The sequence below is a fragment of the Sapajus apella genome, unplaced genomic scaffold (assembly GCF_009761245.1).
Source record: "Sapajus apella isolate SASKATOON/1434 unplaced genomic scaffold, GSC_monkey_1.0 scaffold40, whole genome shotgun sequence".
NCBI lineage: Eukaryota > Metazoa > Chordata > Mammalia > Primates > Cebidae > Sapajus > Sapajus apella.
The window spans coordinates 21686909-21702423 of NW_022436980.1; the positions used below are offsets into that span (position 1 = coordinate 21686909).

Here is a 15515-nt window from a genome sequence, read left to right on the forward strand (position 1 = left end):
GGCGACAATTAGAGCATGAATGAGCCTGGTCTTTAACCTGGAAGTGGTTAGACTTATAAATGATGTGACTATAAAAATGGCGTGACCTATAAATGGTGTGATCTATTTATGTGAACAGCAATGATACCTCAAAGACACTGTAACAAGTGTAAACTGAAACCTAGTATACAGATATGTGAAGACTCCAATATCCTAATTATCCTGATGTGATTACAAGAATGTATCAAATTATAACATGTGTCCCAAAAATATGTATGTATAATATGTAACAATAAGGAAATAAAAATTAAATGAATATTGCACAATTTTTAAAAATAAAATAATTTTGTTTTCACTGAAAAAAATGTGAAGACTCATCTATGGAATTCTTATCCTGTTAACGTTATCTTCTATAAAGAAGAATCTGAGAAAATATTAAAAGGTAGACCTTTCAAAAGATGGGTAACTATTTACCGATGACTACATTCTTCGCGTTATAAAACAACGCAGTCTAGAAAATACAAAAGGAAATTCGAACGATGTTTCTCTTCCGGGAGAGAGGGGAGAAGAAAAGTCTCTTCTACAGAAGTGTACACAATCGCCAAGAAGGTTAATTTAAATTAAAAAAAATCTAGGCTCCCAGTGAAAAACGTCACTCACAGCACACTGAGGGTTAGAATGGAGTCTGGTCACACTTTCACAAACTACTACAACAATATTTTAGTACATTCCATAGGCAAGCTAAGGAGTTAGCAGTTCTAGATCTCTGGTTCTGGCTTAAGAAATCCTCCCGGGCTTAGGAAAACCTTCCAGGTTTCAGGAGGCAGCCCTGAAATCAACTGAAATTCAAATCACTGGTATAATAGTTTAGTGAGAAAACTGGCCAAGCAGATGGAGCAGCCCTATCATTTGTTCGTCTATCCACATATCCATATATATCCATCCATTCCATTCCATTCCATCTCATTCATCCATCCACCAATCCATCCATCTATCCATCCATCCACCAATCCATCCATCCATCCATCTACCCACCAATCCATCCATCCATCCATCCACCCACCCATCCATCCTATCTCATCCATCCACCCACCCATCCATCCTATCTCATCCATCTATCCATCCATCCACCCACCAATCCATCCATCTATCAATCAATCATCCATTTTTCACAGACAATTATTATCCATCTATCACATGCCATGAAATCTCAGGGTATAAGGACTAAGCCAAAAATGTATAGACATACTAAAGGCAAGCCCACATGATCATACATTTAAACATAGACAATAAAACATAACATACACATAACCCCTTGCCCTATCCCTGACCTCTAAACTATAGGTTCAAAGTGTACTGTTTTATATTTTTTCAATTACATAAAATGTCCATTATATAGGACATGTAATTAGCCTAAAACTTCCTCCTCAAAGGGCAAAATACTTCCCAGTATAAACAACAGGAGCTGGAAGCTGAAAGAGGCGTAGCAAGAGAATTAAGAAGGTCAAACAGACCAGAAACCAAAACTAGGATTACCTAAACTTCTGAAAGTCCCCTATGTTTGTGATTTTGTAAAATGTCTTGAAGACTTTTCCACAGTTGCTAGCAATATTCTGCTGCTTCTGAATAGAAAAGAAAGGGACAGCTGAAGAGTATACATCCACTCTAGGCTGCGGACATTAAAGACCAAAGGGCAGTCTGTGCTAAGAGCATTTAAAAGAAATGCCAGCAGCAGACGCCCTAGGTCCCAAAGCAAAAGGGCACGAACAGAGAACACAGGAACTGGCCTGAGCCTAGAGAGTCACTCTGGGGACTTCACAACAGAACCGTCCTTGTGATTCCCCTAACACCAGAAACAGCTGAAAACAGAAAACAGGTGAGGTGATGGGTGCAGTGGCTCACGCCTGTAATCCCAGCACTTTGGGAGGCCAAGGCGGGTGGATCACCTGAGGTCAGGAGCTCTAAATCAACCTGACCAACATGGTGAAACCCTATCTCCAGTAAAAATACAAAAAATTAGCCAGTCGTGGTGGCAAGCGCCTGTAATCCCAGCTACTCAGGAGGCTGAGGCAGGAGAATCATTAGAACCCTGGAGGCAGAGGCTGCCGTGAGTCAAGACTGCACCATTGCACTCCAGCCTGAGTGACAGAGCAAGACTCCGTCTCAAAAAAATAAAATAAGTTGCAAGGCAGTTTAAAGCCAATCCTTTGCTGAGGAAGGTACATCCCATGTCTAGCATGTTCTGCGTAGTTCCCTATTACTCCTCAAAGTCTAATTGTTGGGCTGCTTTTTAATCTGAGGGCTTATTTTCTCAAATAAGAAGGAATCTTTTATCTGCCAAAGTTCAGGAAAATGCAGCTTTTATTTACAGCATGCCACACTCTTTGGTAAATTAGGCTTTCATTTAAAAAACAAAGTGAGCTAATTTTTTTCTTTCTATCAAAGATGTTTTTGGGGCCAGAGGAACTGGGAAAAACTGGACACCAGAGGTGTGGCCCCAATCTGGGTCTGGGGGGATGAATAAGGACACTTCATGGAGACCCAGGTGAGGTGCAGAAGGGCAGGTCTGCAAAACTCAACCCGGAGCATGTCACGAAGCAGACTGGCTCAATCTCAAAGTGTTAGTAAAGAAATGAAGAAAATGATATAATGAAAATGAAGAAATGAAGAAAAACTGATATAATGATAATGAACCTTCTGCTGCCCCTGGGGCACATCACAGACAGGGAGTCATCAGAGGCAAGAGAGGCAGTTTGTGAGTCAGTTTAGAGACCCGCAGCTTGGACAGGGTGTAGCCACTACTCAGTTGGGTCAGCCTCAGGACCAAGAGCCAAGTGTACTCGGTATGAGAGAAGAGGGATGACAGCACCAGTCCCACGGCAGAACCTCTGTCTTAGTGCCCTCGGACTGCTGAAACCAAGTGCCACATACTTGGGAGCTTAAAACAACAGATATTTACTGTCTCACAGTTCTGGAGGCTTGAGGTCTGAAATCGAGGTGTTAGCAGAGCCACGCTCCCTTTCAAAACTGGAGGGAGGAATCTTCCCTTTACCTCTTCCTAGCTTTGGTGTTGCCACCAATCTTGGGCATTTCTTGGCTTGTGGAAGCATCACTCCAACTCTCCATCTTCACATGGCATTCTCCCTATGCTTCTGTCCTCACCTGGATATTAATCATATTGATCAGTGTGACCTCATCTTAACTAATTACATCTGCCATTACCCTATTTCCAAATAAGGTCCCAATCTGAGGTACTGGGGGATTAGGACTTCTAAATAGCTCTTGTAGATGGGACACAACTGAACCAATAACACCCTCCTTGGGGTGTCCAGGGCTCACCCTCAGCCAGAAGCAACCTAATGTTTTAGGTCATTTAGAATACCAGGTGCTCATTAATGTTAAAGAGAAACAGGAATTAGTCTATGGTGGCAAAAGTCAGAGTAGAGGTCACATGTGAGGAGTAACAGTGCCTGGGTGGGAGCACACGGTGCCCTTCTAGAGGGCCAGTATTGTCCCATTTCTTCATCTGGGGGCAGCTTGCCTGAGTGCATTCACTGTAAGGACATTTATTGAGCTGTACTTACATGCTTTGTGTACTCCTCTGTATGTCTGATATATTTCCATAAAAATTTTACAAAACATCAGAGAAGATGGCGCTATCCAAGAAATAGGGGTCTTGGCAGCCCAGGTAGGACCTCGGAGAGGGACAATATTTGGGAGGAGTTGCACAGCCAGGAATTGGCAGCTCAGCCCTGCTGGTTCAGACACTTGAGTTGTCTGTTCACCTGAGAAGCACAACTCCTAAGGGGCTGGTATGTAACCGAAAATGCTGAAGCAACTTATTTAAATTAAGACAAAATAAGCCAGGCGCGGCGGCTCACACCTGTAATCCTAGCACTCTGGGAGACCGAGGTGGATGGATCGCTCTAGCTCAGGAGTTTGAGACCAGCCTGGGCAACATGGTGAAACTCCATTTCCACAAAAAATACAAAGGAAAAAAAAAAAAGAGTCAGGTATAGTGGCTCGCATCTGTGTTCCTAGCTACTCGGGAGGCTGAGGCTGGAGGGTCGCTTGAGCCAGGATGCAGAGGTTGCAGTGTGCCACGATTGTGCCACTACATTCTAACCTGAGCAACAGAGCAAGACCCTGTCTCAAATAAAGAAAGAAAGAAAAAGAAAAACATAAGGGCCAAGAAGTCTGTATATTTGAACCAGCAGACTGGCAACTTCTATAGGCAAATCCACAAGTGATAATTAAAAAGTTGTTTAGTAAGCACGGACCCCACAATAAGGGTATGATCTCCCCTGCCTAGTGCTGGAAATATGCTGATATTCTGCTTTGCTCTGTTTCCCTAGCCTCCTTGCAGACCTCTCCCCCACATTCCACTTTCAGGCTAATTACAGTTCAAGTAAGTTACAGAGTTTTTCTTTCACACCTAATTCTTCTCTGGGAATTTTAAGGTCTTGAGGTTACGGTGTTTTGGGTCCTAATACTTAATTTCCAAGGAAGAGGGAACACTTCAAAAAGACAGAGTTAAAAGCTACTGGACAACACTCAAACTTAGAAAACATATGTTTGAAGTAAAAACGTAAGATTTTTTAGAGTTAAATATTAACATCACATATTGCATAAGCTATGAATAACACATTGATAAATCAAAGGAGTGGAGAGGGGAAGGAAACCAAAACTTAATTGCAATGCCAACAAAGAACTGCAAATCAAATATTGATGAAAATGCATATGTACATTGTGATATACATAATTGTGGAAAATGAAGCTGTGGATAGAAAGCACTTGGCTTTCTACTGCATAAAATATATGAAGAAGGTACTGAAAGGTTCAAGGCCACACACTTGTAGTGACCTCTTGACTCTCCTATTGGGTATCTCCATCCTGTCAAAGCCCATCTCTACTATCAACCTCTACACAGCATCCCCCGTCTCAGAAATCACAAATGGTACTTCACATTTCCATCCTTTAAACACCCCAAGCTATTAAAAATGAGAGTGCTAAATATCAATTACATATTACCTTAACTAACGTTTTTCTCACATTCTTGTGAAAACAGCAATTGGAAGAAACGTATTACATGCCATATTGTAAGCCCCAAGTCCAAGTTTAGAAGCAACATGCAGAATTTACCTGTTATAAATTGCTTATACAGACCTACCTCCCCAAGTGCCTTATAGAGAGACATAAATACATGAGCCATAGGTCTCTAAGTCTGATCCAGCTGACTCCATGGCCTCTCCTGCCTCAGCTCCTGAAATGCCCAACTTCTGACACTGTCCTCTGGGAACACCTTGTCTGCACACGTCTCAATCGTACTTGGCACTGTTTCATGTCTCAGCACCTTCGATCACACTATTTCTGCTGACCAGAATGTTCTCCCTCTCCTCTCACCCTGCCCCTAAATTTCCCTCCCACAACACTCCCGCTCCTGGAATCATCTGTTGGGATTCTGTTCTTCAAGGAGGACTTCCCTTTCTATCTCTACCCTGCATCTGGATAATGACACAGGAATCCAAGAAAGCATATGTAAAACTGTTTCAAGAACAGGGATAACTATAATACTCCTACGGTTTGAACCATAAAAAAAATCTCAGATTAAAGATGTTAAGTTTTCTCATGGACATCTGGAGAGAAGGGTTTTTGCTCTGCAAGCCTAGTTTATTCTGAAAAATTCATAGCTCTATTCAACGGACAGGTTTTCTTTCCCCAACTCCACTTAAAAGCATATGTACATACATGCACACACGCGCGCGCGCGCACACACACACACACACACACACACACACACACACAGAGTGCATCCCTCTACTATATGCCAGTGGACCCCTCAATAATAGCAGAGTACTTGGCACACGATAGCTGCCCAAGTATTTGTTGCTATTTACTGAAGAATGACGAAAGAAATGTAACAACATAGGTAAATTTAAAAAGTCCAAAGGGAAGCCAGGTACTAAGAGGAAATATACGTGAGGAAAAAAATAGATATGTAAGACCAACCCGAAAGGCTTTCGGTGGAAAGTCAATTTTTAACTAGTTGAGGGAGAATAGAATTGTCATAATAGCTATAAAAACAGAGTTATGACAGTAATAGTGGCAGATAACACGGATTAAACATTTGATATTTGGCAGAATCTATGTTCAAATACTTGCCTGTGTTTTCTTTTTCATTATCACAATGACTGTGATGTGGCTATTATTTCAAATTTACAGATAAGGAAAGTAAGGCTCCGAGAAGTTAAGCAGTGTGCTCGCAGTCATGCAATGATAAGTCACGAAGTTGGAAACTGAACACAGGTTGTAATCTGGCTGAGACCGGAGAGTGTGAAGGGGAAGCAGAATGGCACTGGGTGTCAAGAACAGCCCGAGCTAAAGCACCAGGTCTGCGTGGCTACAGCATCGAACAGGACAATAAAAAGCAAGTCAGCAACATGAGATGGCAGAAAACCTCAGAGATCAGCGGAAGAAATTCCCTGGATTTTCGAGCAGAAAAAAAAAATCATAATGAAAATCATGCTTGAGGAAGGTTATTATGAAAGGTATATGTCCAAGAATATTGACGGTCATAATTAGAGAGCTTGAATATAAGATTCTTATAAGATTATGATTTTTTATTCTGTGATTAAAGCAGAAGAGCCATACACACCCAATTTGTAAAAAAAGATTTTTGCAGTGAGTCAGATTTGTCCTCCAAAAAATTCATGCCTGCAAAATATTTAGATCCTTCATGATCACAAAGCACGCAGATCTCCTTACATCCCGTTTATCAAAAAATCCAATTATTTATCATTTAATTGTAGCATAGCTGGGATAAAACAAGAATAATTAGCTAATCACTTTGATGTTTACCTGAAATATTTGCCTTAAATATTAAAAATATTTTGACAGCAATGTCCTTTCTCTCACAAGATCATTTACAACAGAAAGCTCCTTTAACTATGACAATCAATTAAATAAGATTATAAATTAAATCGCCGGGTGCGGTGGCTCACGCCTGTAATCCCAGCACTTTGGGAGGCTGAGGCGTGCAGATCACGAGGTCAAGAGATCGAGGCCATCCTGGCCATGGAGAAACCCGTCTCTGCTAAAAATACAAAAATTAGCCAGGCATGGTGGCATGCGTCTGTGGTCCCAGCTACTCGGGAGGCTGAGGCAGAAGAATCGCTTGATCCCAGGAGGTGGAGGCTGCAGTGAGCCAATATTGCACCACTGCACTCTTGCCTGGTGACAGAGCAAGAGTCCATCTCAAAAAAATAAAATTAGGGGCCGGACGCGGTGGCTCAAGCCTGTAATCCCAGCACTTTGGGAGATTGAGGCGGGTGGATCACGAGGTCAAGAGATCGAGACCATCCTGGTCAACACGGTGAAACCCCGTCTCTACTAAAAATACAAAAAATTAGCTGGGCATGGTGGTGTGTGCCTGTAATCCCAGCTACTCAGGAGGCTGAGGCAGGAGAATTGCCTGAACCCGGGAGGCGGAGGCTGCTGTGAGCCGAGATCACGCCATTGCACTCCAGCCTGGGTAACAAGAGCGAAACTCCGTCCCAAAAAAAAATAAATAAATAAATAAAATTAAATTAATTAAATAAAGTGCTGTTCTAAAGTGTAGTTGAAAAATCCATTTGTACCCTACTTGAATGTCTATATTACCTATCGCCTCACAGCTCTTATCTAAACGCAACTGCATAACCCATGTTGCAGTTTTTAAATGCAATCAGTTATCCACCAAAAAAAGAGGGAATTAAGAAAATAACATCTATGCTCTCCTTTTATTCTTGGACCCTACGCTAACCACAGAAAACGCACACATTCCCAATGTCTACTTCCTTCACCCATTGATATATTAAGGACTCTACATATTAACAAGTTGAACAAGATTTTAATAAAAGCATTTGAGATTTCTTTCTAGCGTTCCTGCCTAAATATTTGCAATAGAATATTTCCTAAGATGAAAACTCCACTAAGAGGTCAGAAGGAGTAGGCTGATTCCTTTTAAGACTAAAATCTAATGTTATGGGAAAGGGGATTTCATAGAATCAGCTCAAAGACAAGAAGCCTGTGATTATATGGCATTTTGTATGGGTTTTTTGGTCTCAATTTCCTTCACCTCAGGTCTGATACTGGTTATTTCTTGTCTTCTGCTAGCTTTAGACTCGGTTTGCTCTTGTCTCCAGTTCTTCTACATGTGATGTTAGCTTGTTAATTGGGGACCTTTTGGGATTTCTGATGTAGGCATTTAGCACTATAAGCTTCCCTCTTAGCAATGTGTTAGCTGTGTCCCAGAGATTCTGGTATACTGTATCTTTGTTCTCATTAGTTTCAAAGAACTTCGTTTCTATCTGAATTTCACTGTTTTCCAAAAGGTCACTCAGGAGCAGGTTCTTTCATTTTCATATAACTGTATGGTTTTGAGTGATTTTCTTAGTATTGATTTCTATTTTATTGTATTGTGGTTTGACAGCGTGGCTGATATGATTTTGGTTTTCTTTTAATTTGCTGAGGATTATTTTATATCCATTTGTGTGGCTGATTTTAGAGTATGTGCCATGTGCAGATGAGAAGAATGTATATTCTATTGTTTTGTGGTGGAGAGCTCTGTAGATGTCTATTAGGTACATTCTGTCAAGTGTTAAGTTCAGGTCCTGAATATTTGTTAATTTTCGGCCGTGATTATCTGTCTAATACTGCCAACGGGTTGTTAAAGTCTCCCACTATTATTGTGTGGAAATCTAAATCTCTTCATAGGTATTACCTTTTATTATGAATCTGGGTGCTCCTGTGTTGGCTGCATATATATTTTGGATAGTTAGGTCTTCCTATTGAACTCTTTATCATTATATAATGCCTATCTGTATTAGTTCACTCACACTGCTATAAAGAAATATCTGGCCGGGCACGGTGGCTCAAGCCTGTAATCCCAGCACTTTGGGAGGCCTAGGCGGGTGGATCACGAGGTCAAGAGATCGAGACCATCCTGATCAACATGGTGAAACCCCGTCTCTACTAAAAATACAAAAAATTAGCTGGGCATGGTGGTGCGTGCCTGTAATCCCAGCTACTCAGGAGGCTGAGGCAGGAGAATTGCCTGAACCCAGGAGGCGGAGGTTGCGGTGAGCCGAGATCGCGCCATTGCACTCCAGCCTGTGTAACAAGAGCGAAACTCCGTCTCAAAAAAAAAAGAAATATCTGAGTTTGGGCATAGTGGCTCACGCCTGTGATCCCAACACTTTGGGAGGCTGAGGCAGGGATCACTAGAGCCCAGAAGGTCAAGACTAGCTTGGCCAATTCAGTGAGACCCTGTCTCTACAAATAATTTTTTAAAAATTAGCGAGGTGTGGCAGCATGTACCTGTAGTCCCAGCTACCTAAGACGCTGAGGTGGTAAGATTGCTTGTGCCCATGAGGTTGAGGCTGCAGTGAGCAATGATTATGCCACTGCACTCCAGCTTGTTCAACAGAGTGAGATCCTATCTCAAAAAGTAAAAAGGGAAAAGAAAAGAGAGAGAGAGAGAGAGAGACCTGAGACTGGATAATACATAGTGAAGAGAAGTTTAATTGGCTCACAGTTCTTCAGGCTGTACAGAAAGCATGGCTGGGGAGCCTCAGGAAACTTACAATCATGGCAGAAGGTGAAGGGGAAGCTGGCACATCCCATATAACTGGAGTAGGAGGAAATGCAGTTGGGGGCGGGGTTGCTAAACAACCAGATATTGCGAGAACTCACTCAGTATCACAAGAACAGCACCCAGGAGGATGGTGTTAAACCATTAGAAACTGCATCCCTGATCCAGTCACCTCCCACCAGGCCCCGTCACCAACACTGAGGATTACAATGGAACCTGGACCTGGGGGCAGCGCAGGTCCAAACCTTATCACCACTTCTGTTTTGGGGTTTTGTTGGTTTAAAATCTGTTTTGTCAAAAAATAAAAAAATAAAATCTGTTTTGTCTAAAATCAGAATAGCAACCCCTGCTTTTTTCTGTTTTCCATTTGCTTCTCCATCCCTTTACTTTGAGCCTTTGGGTGTCACTGAATGGGAGCTAGGTCTCTTGAGGTTTTATGCCACTATATTAATCAGAAAAGCCAAAAATTAGTTTTTTTGTATGTTAGCTAAGTATGTAAGTTAACAATGAGCCAAAGAATCTCAAAAATATTTTTTTCTTTAAAAATTATGCCAAGCATCCCTAGATACTAATAGAGTGGTGATGATGAGACATCCTGAAATCAAAGGACAAGAGAATAAAAGGAATACTGTACAGGTTTATCCGAGCCCTGCCTGTTTTTGTGATATTCCTGTGCTCTGCCCTGGGGAAATTGATTATGGCCAATTAATAGGAAGAAAGAAAAAGCAACTAAGAATAGAAATTTGTGTGTTTGTGTGTGTGAAAGAGAGACAGATGAGACAGGAGAGTCAGGTGTGGTGGCTCATGCCTGTAATTCCAACACTTTGGGAGGCCAAGGTGGGCAGATCACCTGAGTTCAGGAGTTCAAGACCAGCCTGGCCAACATGGCAAAACCTCGTCTCTATTTAAAAAATACAAAAATTAGCCAGATGTGGTGGCACATGCCTGCAATCCCAGCTACTTGGGAGGCTGAGACAGGAGAATCACTTGAACCCAGGAGGCGAGGGTTGCGGTGAGCAGAGATCACATCACTACACTCCAGCCTGAGTGACAGGGCAAGAATCCCTCTCAAAAAGAAAGAAAGAGGGCCGGGCGCAGTGGCTCAAGCCTGTAATCCCGGCACTTTGGGAGGCCAAGGCGGGCGGATCATGAGGTCAAGAGATCAAGACCATCCTGGCCAACATGGTGAAACCCCATGTCTACTAAAAATAGAAAAATATTAGCTGGGCGTGGTGGCATGCACCTGCTACCCAGGAGGCTGAGGCAGGAGAATTGCTTGAATCTAGGAGGTGGAGGTTGCAGTGAGCTGAGATCACGCCACTGTACTCCAGCCTGGCGCCTGGCGACAGAGCGAGACTCTGTCTCAAAAAAAAAAAAAGAGAAGAGACAGGAAAGCCCATCACCACTAGGGGAAGACTGAATTGAGTTCTCATCAAAAATCTCCTGGCATCCCATTCTAATTAGAATACAATTAAAACTCCATGAAGGCTTCACAAAATCTGCCTTCCTCCTATCTTGACAACAGAATAAACTCCTAGATTCCACCAGACTCCACACACCTAAGTGGCACATCAGAGATGTGCAGAAGACAGAAGGTACCTAGCTGGTGAAAGTCTGAAGCTGTCGAAAGGAAGGCAAAGTATGCAGACCACCTAATCAAGAAGCCCAACCTGGGGATAACTAGAAAGGTATATTCAGACCACGGTATATATAAATGAGGATATGCCAGGCAAAGGAGAAAGAGATACACAGGGAATGGAAGAATTTGTGCAGAATGTATACTAAAGAGGATTCCTGGGATGGTGTGGGCAGAGGTACAGTCAGACCTTTATGTGAGCCACTGCAACTCAACCTAAGACAATCTTGGTTTTTTAAGCTATAAAATGAGGCTAAAAATTCCTTTCTTGCAGGAGTCTTGTCAGGAAGATTAAATAAAATGGCATATGAAAACACACCACGAATCAGAGTGGGTGCCAAAAAGGAGTTCCATGCTTCCCTCACCTTCTCAATAAGCATCACCTAAAATGCATGCTGAACAGATCCCTGGTCCCCAATCCTGGATGGAAGCACAATTTCCATGGAAGCCATCTGGCAGTCTGCATAGTTAGCAGATGATGCTTATCAGGGAAATGTGGGAAACCTGGCATTACTCACTTCTCCCATAAGCTTCCACATGATGTGGAACACAGAAATGTCTCCAACAGAATAAAATGGCTGTGAAATCCAGTCCTCTGCCACTGAATGAGAAAACGTGCAATTTACAATTTAACAGGATATGTTAAATTGATGTTTTTAAACGGTACGTCTCTTAACGGTATTCTTCTGTCAACGCTATTATTCTCTGAGCCTTAAAGGTTTTTGGTTTTTTTTTTTAAATTGATTCGGGGCATAAGAAAAAACTATCTCCAATAAATCTGCTGAAATGTAGTCAAAATTGCAGTCCCATTGTACTGCACCATTTAAACAATATATAGCTCAATATGGGACTGATACACTGAGCAACTATAGTAAAAATACAGTTCAAGGAAAGCAACATGACAAGGAATGAAGATCTCGACCATGAGAACAGCTCAGGAAACCAGACCAAGACAGCACTTTCTAGAAAAATTGTCTTCTTATAAGCAAAACTGCCATTATCTAAAGAGCCTCTGATGAATCTGGCCTTGCTCAGAGACAATAAATAACAATCTAAGGGCATCTTTTTTCGCAGATCTTGGTATGAAGAGCAGTTCTTAGTGAAATAGAAAGAAAGCAACAAACCAACTTGTGAATGTCAAATCAGCATGCCTTCAGACGGAAAATAACCTGGCAGCCTCAGCAGATCTTCCCAAATATTTAACATCTGCCTGTAAATACAAAGACAGTTTCATGGTCTGCAGCTAGGTGAGGAAGTCTGAAGACCGCAAAGTCAAACATTCGGGCTACCGTAATAGAGGTGGCCACTGGAGACCCCAGGAGTTAACTAGGCTCAAAGGTCAGCGTGGACACGAGAGCACAGAGCACGAGGAGCTTCCAGCAGCTCTGCAGTCTCCTTAACTATCCACCTACTCAGAGCACCCAGCTGGTCCTCGTGAGGGAAATGGGACTTGGAGTTTAGAATCGCTGTGGTTTCCGACACACCAGCAGTCACTATGTTATTCGCACCCCTACCCCGCCCCCCAACACACAGTTTTTAAACATTACCTTTCAACAGCGGCCTCTCCTACCCCGCCCGCTCCTCCCCACCGCCCCGCCAACCCCCTCTACTGAAAATCCTCAAAAAAAAAAAAGAAAGAAATAAGTGTTTTGGGTTTGTTTCTGGTTTCTGGAGTTCGCTTTTCATAGATTTTCTTTTAAGCCAAAATAACAGCACATAAGAAAGAAGCCTGAGATTGCCGGGAGCTCCGGAGCCGGCGGCCGCAGCAGGACAAGCGGCTTCTCCCTTATCTATCTTGAAAATTAACAGCAGCCCAAACACCGCGATTTACTCACCGTCCCCCTTTCTCCTAAACTGCCTCGGTGCTTGTTTTGTTAGGTCTAGTTCTATTGTGGAGGGAAGAAGCGTTTCTCGGAAAACTTTCTACGGTAGGAGACCAGAACCTTCCAGACCCCAGCCCTCCCCGCGTACAGACCCTTTCACAAGAAAACAATAGTGAAGGAGGCGCTGGACGCTCCTCCCGGCTTCGCGACCGCACAACCTCGCGGGCGATTCGATGAAAGAGGGTCCCAGGGCAGATCGTCTCTGCCCCCGCGGCTCCTGCGCTTACCCGCGAGGCTGCGCGCCCCTCCCGCCCTCCATGGCTCCAGGACCCCCGGGCGCCCTCCCCGCCGCGGCTGCAGCGCACCCCGGCTGGCTCGCGGGTCCCAACGCCCGTGGCCCCCGTGGTCCCCGCACGCCACGCTCCCTGGGGCCGGCAGGGCATGTGGCGGGGCGACCAGCCCTCCGCGTCCCCACCCCCAACGCTGACCTCAGAGGCTGAAACGCCGGAGGGTCCGGGCGGCACAGACCCCAGGCCGCCCTGCCCCGGCCCAGGACGCGGGCTCCCCGCACCCCAGTCGCCCTCACCCAGGCAATGCGAACCCGCAGCGAAGCCGGCCGGCGAGACTGCCCCGCCGAGGCCCAGCAGCGACGACTGCAGAGGCGCGCGGGGCTCCGTGACCGGGGGGGCCGCTCTCGCTGCAGCCGGCTGCTCCTCTCCCGCGGCGCCTGCCGCATCGGGCCGCCGGAGCCGCGGCCGACGGAAACCAGAGGAAGGCGGCGCGGGCACGATTCCTTCCCCCCGGATCCGGCGGGGAAGCACAGGAGGGCGCGGCGCTGCGCGGAGTCTCAGGCTCCCGCCGGCCCGCGCGCTGCCCGCCGCTCCGGGGTCCGGGTGCCGGGCGACTGCGCCGAGCGCTCCGGAGCTGCGGGAAGCTGCTCCGGCTCCGCGGCTGGCGCCAGTTGCGCGGTGGCCGCGGCCGCCCCAGATTCGCGGAGGAAGGTGCGAAGCGGCGGGAGGCTGCGGGCCTCGCTGTCCCCCCGGGCGGCAACGAGGGAGCGCAGCCGAGTCCCTACCTTTCGGGCGGGGCAGACTCCACCGCGCGCCCTCGCCGGGCGCCGGGGCCGGAAAATCACCGCGGAGGGAGGGACGGGGAAAGGCGGCGGGTGGCTTCAGGACAAGGTAGGAGGATCGATTTCCACCGCCAAGAAGACACTCCCATCCCGCCCTGGAGTGTTTGCAAAGCTGCAGGAGCTGGAGTGAGGGGTGGCCGGGCACTCCCCTTCCCCGCCGGGCTGGCGGGCGCAGAGGCAAACCCGGACGCTCGCCGCTCCGCGAACTGTGACACAAAGCCCAGCCGAAGGGGAGGAGTGTGCAGAGAGCGCCTGAATTCCGGGGCTCTGCCCTCCAAGGGCAAATGTGTGAGTACTTTTTATCTTTTGAAGCAATTACTTCAGGGAGAACGAAGGTGGAACGTGCTTTCTGCCTTTTGCCTCCCTGGAAAAAAGCCTACGTTATAAATGTCCTCTTACTTGGATGGCTCTGAATGCTTTTTAAAACTTGTCTGTCAAATAATTCCTTGTGTAGAAACATTTAAGTCATAGCCGCAACCTTCGGGCACTGAGCAGTGTCGTCACGTGCGATCAAATGACCCCAGAGAGAAGACCCACGGACTTGGATGCAATTCAAAGTTGGCAGTGTGTCATGAAGTGAAACAAAGTCCTTCATCTGTGATGGGCTTTCTGGTATTTCTCACTGTCTGTCTCTCTCTATCTCTCTCTCATATATATATATATATATATTTTTCTTTCTTTCTTTCTTTTTTTTTTTTTTCTTGAGACAGGATCTTGCTTTGTCACCCAGGCTGGAGTCCAGCGGCACGATCTTGGCTCACCGCAACCTCTGCTTTCCCGGCTCAAGCGATTCTCCTGCCTCAGCCTCCCAAGTAGCTTAGATCACAAGCGCGCCCCACTACGCTCAGCTAATTTTTGTATTTTTAGTAGAGATAAGGTTTCCCTATGTGGGCCGGGCTGGATCCAAACTCCTGACCTCAAGTGATCCGCCTGCCTCCACCTCCCAAACTGCTCTGGTATTTGTCTTAATTATAACAACAGCCCTGGGAGGTACCATTTGTTATTTTCCCAATCCTACTATCAGCAACAAAAAAAAAGCTGAAGGGCTCGGATAATTCATATTCTTTGCCCTTCTACAGATTGCCTTTGACATAACCCACACAGATTTTGTAATTTTAAACGTGGCTCTTGAGACATCAGGATAGTGAAGGGAGGGAATTTGTCTATCTGAACTAATTGGTGTTGAGGTTTACTTTGCTCTTTTAATTTCTCCTGGGTTCTTTATTGACCGCTCTTGTTCATGAGCCTAAAAACTAAAACTGTATTTCACCTCATCCACTCTGGCCTTCTGGACTTTTTGAATCTACAAAGTAA

General features: G+C 45.1%; 2 protein-coding genes across 5 annotated transcripts in view; one reads left to right on the forward strand and one right to left on the reverse strand.

Moving 5' to 3' along the window:
* The window catches only part of ST3GAL6 (ST3 beta-galactoside alpha-2,3-sialyltransferase 6), a 62857-nt gene extending 48630 nt beyond the window's left edge, over positions 1-14227 (reverse strand). Inside the window, exons 1-2 of one of the 4 annotated variants that reach the window (XM_032299294.1) lie at positions 13656-13741; positions 12371-12456 (exon numbers count right to left, since the gene is read on the reverse strand). The gene's annotated coding sequence lies outside the window, so the exon portion shown is untranslated. Of the gene's footprint in view, positions 1-12370; positions 12457-13655; positions 13930-14144 lie in introns of those variants that run through there. The other 3 variants (XM_032299295.1, XM_032299293.1, XM_032299297.1) reach the window with 3 other exon arrangements.
* On the forward strand, positions 13511-14844 carry LOC116565380 (translation initiation factor IF-2-like). Its single transcript, XM_032298922.1, has 3 exons — positions 13511-13896; positions 13994-14489; positions 14656-14844. Exons 1-3 carry the CDS (start codon positions 13511-13513, stop codon positions 14779-14781), a joined length of 1008 nt encoding a protein of 335 aa, XP_032154813.1. The 3' UTR covers positions 14782-14844.
* The last annotated feature ends 671 nt before the right edge of the window (positions 14845-15515 follow it).